This window comes from Asterias rubens, chromosome 12, assembly GCF_902459465.1.
Source record: "Asterias rubens chromosome 12, eAstRub1.3, whole genome shotgun sequence".
NCBI lineage: Eukaryota > Metazoa > Echinodermata > Asteroidea > Forcipulatida > Asteriidae > Asterias > Asterias rubens.
In genome coordinates, this window is record NC_047073.1 from 11,289,390 (window position 1) to 11,296,948 (window position 7,559).

At 38.0% G+C, this 7,559-nt stretch overlaps 1 protein-coding gene across 1 annotated transcript; it reads left to right on the plus strand.

Moving 5' to 3' along the window:
* Positions 1-2,727: 2,727 nt before the first annotated feature.
* Positions 2,728-5,923, plus strand: LOC117297748. The gene is made up of 3 exons (XM_033780895.1): positions 2,728-2,799; positions 4,910-5,342; positions 5,838-5,923. The coding sequence occupies exons 2-3, from the start codon at positions 4,952-4,954 to the stop codon at positions 5,921-5,923; spliced, it is 477 nt and encodes a 158-aa protein (XP_033636786.1). The 5' UTR covers positions 2,728-2,799; positions 4,910-4,951.
* The last annotated feature ends 1,636 nt before the right edge of the window (positions 5,924-7,559 follow it).

Here is a 7,559-nt window from a genome sequence, read left to right on the forward strand (position 1 = left end):
TTATAGACCTAACCATGGAAGAATGAGCAGAAACCCAAGATGTTGTCAATTACAAAACATTGCGAAAAGATTGGATCTATTTCCGAGCTGAACCTCAAAGATCTTCCTACTTTAGTCTGATTTCCAGTTTTGGGGCCCTTGGGAAATTTCTACAAATTGTGATTAAAAAAAGCCTGAAAGGTCCAATAAAGCCCACACCATTGTGTACATGTACATGTAGGTCGCATAAAGTGTTCCTACTTTTTCCCCATTACCAAAATATCATGCACTGGACACTATTGATAATTACTCCAAATAATTGTACTAGCATAAGAACTTACTTGCCAACGAGCAATGAAGAGCTGTTGATAGTATGAAAGATTGTGAGAAACGGCTCCCTCTGAAGTATTAGTTTGTGAGAAAGGTAATTTCTCACTATAAGGATGTGCAACAAGGGGAACAAGTGCGTTTTTTCTTTCATTATTCTCTTGCAACTTTGGTGACCGGTTGAGCCCCAAATTTCACAGGTTTATTATTAAATGTATGTTGGGGGATACAACAAGTGAGAATACTGGTCAAAGTTAGAAAAAATGGAAGGAAAGTATGGATGTGGATAAGCGCACACTGCCTCTGGATTTATGTCAGGTTCATTGTACTGTACCATGGACCTCCATGCTTGTACGTTACACTAGCTGTTTTCCCTAAACGCAACACAAGAACTGAAAAAATCTCACTCGTAATCTCTATCCTCTCCTGTATTGATGGCAAGGCCGCGTGTCGTAAAGTCATACGTCAGACGGTTTTTTTTTTCACACACCTCTAACAGAAATGTGATTATAAACGCCGGTTTTCCCGCGGGAAAGTGTTCGCCTCCATTCGACTGCCAAATTGTGTCGGCCTCAATTTGACCACGGTCATATCCAACGGTGTAGGTGACCGTGAATAAGTGCAAATTTGCCCATGACTTTTCACGGTCGCACTGCACATTAACAAGAAATCGTAAACAAGATGAGTCCAACAAGGAGTTAACAAAACACAGTTATATTTTTGATTTTACCCTTATACACCGATGTGTGTAGTAGTCCTAAGCACATGAAATTCCGTTATTTTCCCCTGAGTTCTGTGAACAAAATCACAGGCATACTCGGGCGGGATTCGAACCCACGAACATTGCAATAGAGCAGTGTCTTGCCCAACTAGACCACAGAGATTGCCCGGTAGCTCGATGCAGATACCCAAATTTGCATCGTAAAGAACATTCATTTCGGTTTTTACCAAGGGAAATACTCATATCCGAAGGTATAGGTGACCATGAATAAATTATTTATTTACCCATGACTTGTTCACGGTCGCACTGCACAATTGGGGAAAAACAAAGAAATCGTAACAACAAGAAGAAGATGAATCCAAAACAAGAAATTTGAGATAACAAAACACGGTTATAGTACTCCTCTAAATATAGAAATAAGATCACAATTCAAGATAACTTGGACGAAACTACGCTGAGGAGTGAGGAGGCTAATAACATGCGTATACGTTCATGACCCATCACTGTGCCGAACTCAGTGCGGCTTCCTTCACAATGGTTTATAGATATCGCATCTCGAATCTGGCCGTTGCCATAGAAATACGTAATAACCAGTAGCCACTTTCCTCGGCAGATAAAAGTTGACACGATGTCAGTCGTTTTGCACGTTAGGCTGTGATAAGGGCCGGGAGGCGAGAATACCTCTGAGCGAGAATGTGCGTGCTCCGGCGTTAGAAAAAAACAAAAAACAAAAACAAACAAAAACACTGAGAGCGGTTTTAGGCATGCCCGTAAATCATGACCGACATTTTAATTATTTCAGGGCCTGCACATTTTCAAAGGTTTTAATGAATGGTGTAATCTGAAGTCAGTTACATTACGATGACGTACAGAATGAATCGCACTACAGCGCGCTGTCATAATGATTTTGATTTATGATGTCATTTCGAACTGAAAGTTTGTGATTTTTCTCAATTTAACTTCCAGGGCATTGAACTGCCGGCTATCATCAATTTGATTGGACTGCAATTTTCAACATCGTCTGCCGGAACTACGAGAGTGAATAAGACAACAATCAAGTACTGTTGTTTCAGCAGGTAGTTCGGTGCTTTATGCAAGGCTTGCAAGTAAAAGGCTCGATCGGCCTTCCCATCTCTCCTGCTGCTTGCTGAAAACTGTGCGCATAATGTTTGTTGTGGTTCATTTGCCGCCACTAGAGGGCCACGCGGGGGGCTTATAAACTGATTGGACGCACGCGCGCTCGGTGCTCGTGAGCAGACGATATTCACACGATTTTTCGTACGTGTTGTGTGAACGTACGAACCAAGGATATTCTGCAAACTTTGGACAAAATTTGTTGCCGCTATTTGCAGTTTTATCTGGCGGACAAACACCGTTCCTTTCTGCGAAATATATTCTCCGCAATCTTCCATAGTGGAATTTCTGATGAAAGTGATAAATGAACACGAAAAATACGCCGGAAAGTGTTGCCTTTAAATCGGTCAAGTCGGGTAAGTTTATCGTTGTCACGTAGGTAACTATGTTGTTTTGTACGTTGTGTGAATCTGATTTCGCCGATTTCTTACTCAAAAAGGGAAGCAGTGCAGGCTGAAGCGCTACTCGGAGAATTTACCCATTATGTACTTGGGTGGTATGCCTTTCAGGGATCCTTGCTATTGGAGGTGGAAATGTAAAGTGGACTTAAGTTAGCCCTCTGCATGCTGCTCTGAGCTGAGCTGACACTTCTTGTGTTAAGGTGACATTGGTGTGTGTGCACTGTCACTTGCGCAACGGTGAGATGCGTGCATTTGTCTTGTGTATTGTGTATTGTTAATGTTAGAGTATTGCATTGTGTAAATGCCATCAATTATTCATTTTATCAATGCTTATAGCTCGGGCTATAGGCTCTTCCTACTGTCCATTGTTAACGGCAATGTCTGAGAAAACAAAATCTTAACTCAAGGCTTAGAGGGCCTAATAATATAATAATAATAATATGACTATGTTTTTCCTTCCTCCATTCTTATTGTTAATTATCATGGCATCCATCCAAGCTATAGCTACAAATTTCTTTCGTCTGCCACCATTTCCTGTTTATTTATTGCATCCATTAATTTACAATACAAGCATAGCGTAATTTTCAATTGAGGCAGGAAGTTTACAGAATAATGGAGAAAATCTCTTCTCTAGTAGTTGTTGTGTGTTGATAAAGCTCTGATCGTTTGAATGAAGGTACTTTGAAAATGTTTTTCCTTCCTCAATAATTATCATGGCATCCATCCCAAGCTATAGCTACAAATTTCTTTCGTCTGCCACCATTTTCTGTTTATTGCATTCATTTATTTACAATACCAGCAGCAGCATAGCATAATTTGCAATTCAGGCAGGAAGTTTACAGAATGTTAGAGAAAATCTGTGAAGGTCATCTCTAGTTGTACGATGATGAATAAAGGCACTTTGACAAAGATGAAAATTAGCATAAGACTAAGAGTTGGGTGGTAATATTGTTAGTCGGTCTCATAGAGTCATATGGGTATATTCACAGAGAACAGGATATTTGTTGTCAATTTATTATATGCTCGGGCAATTAACTCAGCGATCAAAATCCAAAGGTATTATTTGTTTGAAGAATAAATAAAAAAGAAATGATAACAAAGGTGAAAGTAATATAATCAGGTCCTTGATCTTTGGAGTATAACAAATAATTTAAACTGAATAATTGAAGTGCAGGGCATTCCAAAGTAGCTTTTCATCTGCAATCCTACTCAGCTGCAATCAAGCCATTGGACACTTTCCGTGAACAGTTTTTTTTCCAAAGGCCCACACTTTGTGTATCACAACTTATATAAGTATAAGTTGTAAAATAACAAACCTGTGAAAATTTAGGCTCAATCGGTCATCGGAGTCGGGAGAAAATAACAGGAAAACCCACCCTTGTTTCCGCACGTTTCGTCGTATCATGACATGTGTTTAAAATAAATCCATAATTTTTGATATCGAGAATTGATAATTGTTTTAATGTTTTCTCAAAAAGTAAAGCATTTCATGGAATAATATTTCAAGAGAAGCCTTTCACCATTACTTTCTGTGAACCCTGTAAATTATTTGTCAATCTGTGAACTTTTGTTTATTTTTTTCTGTTCCGAAAGTGTCCAATGGCTTTAATGTTTAAAGATTATGATCTTTTGAATGAAACTGCATTGAAAATTAGAATATTAGTATATCTATTATAGGCCTATAATTTCATTGAAAAGAAATTATATTCACAGTAATTCCATAATAAAAAATAAAAAAAATAAATAAAAAAACTCAGATGAGAATTTGAGAAGTGTTTTATCATTGAAAAATATTATTAACTGAAAAGCCTAATAAGTTCTTGTTCTCTTTCCATAGTTGTTTGGTAAACTTAGTTTCAGAGGAAAAGTTTGTTTACGTTTTCTGTCAAAAGGTGGAATGTAAAAAGAAAATATAACCAAATCTAAATGTTCATGTGTAGACCCTTTTGTTTGCCTGGCATTTTCCAATTTTTTTTTTAAATTTAGTTCAAAAACAAATCCTGAAGAAATATTTGACTTCATCTTAACCCAAATCTGTGAAATCTAAACAAAACATGGCAAAAAAACTTGAAATTTTCTCGCACAAAAGCATGCATTGACTTGAGGAGCTGAGGAATGACTAATCTACTACTTTTAGAGGATCCAGGACAGGCTAAGCACAAGCAGCTAAGCAGCTGCACAAAATGTTTCACTGAAGTATTACTTTCAAATGTTTTACATTCTCATCTAATAGTAATACTTTGTACTACTTTAAAAACACTGTAGTGTAGCATTAAACAAGCAGCTCAGTAGAGCTAGCAAACCATGTTCCATGTTTTCCAACAAGTATTTTTTGTCTGCTCTTCAGTTATTTTAGGGTAGTAAGTGCCTTTACCCACCACCTTCAAAGATGAGTGGCTCTGGGAAAAGCCTTAGTGCCTCACTGTCCCTTGAGGAGCTCAGTGTGGATATGAACCAGCCAGCAAGAAGAACTGGACATGCCTCAACAAGCTCTTTCCATTCCAGCCCCGGACCAAGCTCTCAACAAGCCACCAGGATCATCTACGATGGATCCAATAACACCATACCAAGAACTAAGAAATCAGGCGGTTCATCAGCATCAGGGGGAGGAGGTGGAAGCCCCGGACGGACCTCCAGGGCCTCCCTGAGGAAGACGGTATCCTCCCCCATTGGACCATTCCATGGAAATGATGTTGTCGGTGCGAGACTTGCGAACTCCTCAGGATTGGCGATACAAAGAGTCAGCCATCATGTGATTGATGTTGAGGAATCGGATTCTGGTAAGTGTTTGTACAAACTTTTGTCTAGTTTTATGATTATGAACGCCATAAACCTTGGTATTTAAATTGTTTATAGAACTGTATTTATAAATGCTGGCGGTTTGTATTTCTCCAATTCAAAAAGAGGCAAAATTAATGCTGTTTTTTTTTGGTGCAAGGGGTTAAACCATTTTGTCTTTGTCCTTGGACGTCACTTCTAACAAATAAAAGCCTTAACATTTGTGGATGAATTTTCCATAAACAAATTTTCTTCTTCACGTGGACGAGTACAGTACTGGCTCTTTTCAGTTGTCTTGTTAAGTATGGTTTTACTATTTTCTGCCTGTAAATATAGAAACAATAATTCTAAACATTGAGCAAAATGCCCACTCCCCCAAAATTGTGTAAGTTGTAACATTTGTAAAGAGTTGAAGGTGGGGGTGGTGGGGGGGGGGGGCTTGTGACTTGAACATACTCTTCCTTATTGTAGCACTCAGTGCTCTGCCAACTCATCAGTTGTTACATCTCGTAACCTTGGGCAGCCTGACATTAAGGCTGCATCAGGGTTATCATACACTCAGTCTAGATTCCGCTGTGGTTGAATTGACATTTTAATAGTGTTCAACATGAAATCTACAGTATTAAAAAAATGTAACTTTTATAGAAATAATGGGTGAATGTCCTCTGAATTGGATTGCTGGTTGGTTTCACAATGAGCAACCCATGCATAAATAAAATGTAATTACTTTTATCTTTCGAGAAAGACTCTGCTATGGTCGAAACGCCAGGCCATTAACTTTTGTTATACCTTTGCACTTTAACTTGTTTTTAAGATCAAGCCCTTGTTGTTGGTCTCATACAAACTGTGTTAATTAAATTATTGTTTTCTTGAGCTGTGTTACTGAAATCAAATGAGAAAATAAAAACTCTGAACACAACTGTTACTGCACAAAAAAAAAAAGACAACTATTAATTTTAAAATTTTTTTAAAACCTACTTTTATAAGTAAGTTAAGTGCTTTTTAATTTTGACCAACAAAATAGACATGGTTCACTCAACTGATGTCCCCGTTTTTAATCACAAAAATGTGTGGCTGAGCAAAATATTAAAATTCAGAAATAATACAATTTGTTATACTTCTCCCTCAATTGGTTGGTTATGCGACTTAAAAGTAACTGCATTACCGAATAATAACATTTTCCAAGACCCTGACCCTAAGAGAAATTATCCTCCTGGAATAAATGATTGGAAAGGAGAGGGGAGAGCCAGGAAAGGCATCGAGCATACTGAATGCACATCCCTAAATAAATGTCACCTGCATCTACTTAAAATGGAGATTTCCCTAGACAGGTATTTTTAGCCCAATTTCCAGCCAACCCCTGAATCAAGGGGTTATTGTTTTTTCTGAATGAACAGGTGAACTCTTACTTCAAGGAGGCACACACGTTTACTCAAAAATTGATTATAATGAATGAAGGCGAACAGGTTGGCCCAATCAGTGTTCCTCCCTGCACTGTATAAACTCAATAAATATCTGCATTGCCTCAAGGCTACGCAGAAAGCTGTTTCCTTCTTGACAACGTCTTGGCTCACAGTTTGGTTCTTGCTTCAGCACACGCTGTTGCATGCTTGAGTAGGTTGTGGAAATCTGTCATTCATTCATCCATCCTTTACTCGGTATTGATCTGTAGTTCCTCGTTCAAACGGCAGAGACATGTACAGGCTTTGTGCTACGTGTCCGTGGTAATAATGTCATGCAGCCTGTGCTTTGTAACGTGTACCGTATAGTGTTCCTGCAGAGCGCCACATATAAAATCTCTTTTATTGATCATTGCAGTTTCACACTGGTCAGTCAATGCCTGACTTTGTATTTCACAAATTGTCATCGTAATTGTTAACAGCAATTATAAAGCTATCAAATCATATGAAGCATATCGGTATGGAAGCAGCACATTGCATGGTTTCCAATTAAAGATGTCACTATGATTCATACAAATTGGACAATATCTTTTGATGTATGTACTTGTGTAAATTATTAAAAGCCATGGGCCATACCCTTTCTGACAATTTTTTTATATTTTTGTATAGCAAAACAGTAGCTTGACATGTAGGCCTATTATAATGTCACACAATTGATTAAGTAAATGTTTTTAATATTTTTAAATATTTGATCATCTATCACCCATCTATCATCTTTTGACATTACTGAAGGATCGTCAAGATGTTTTTGAACTTTTC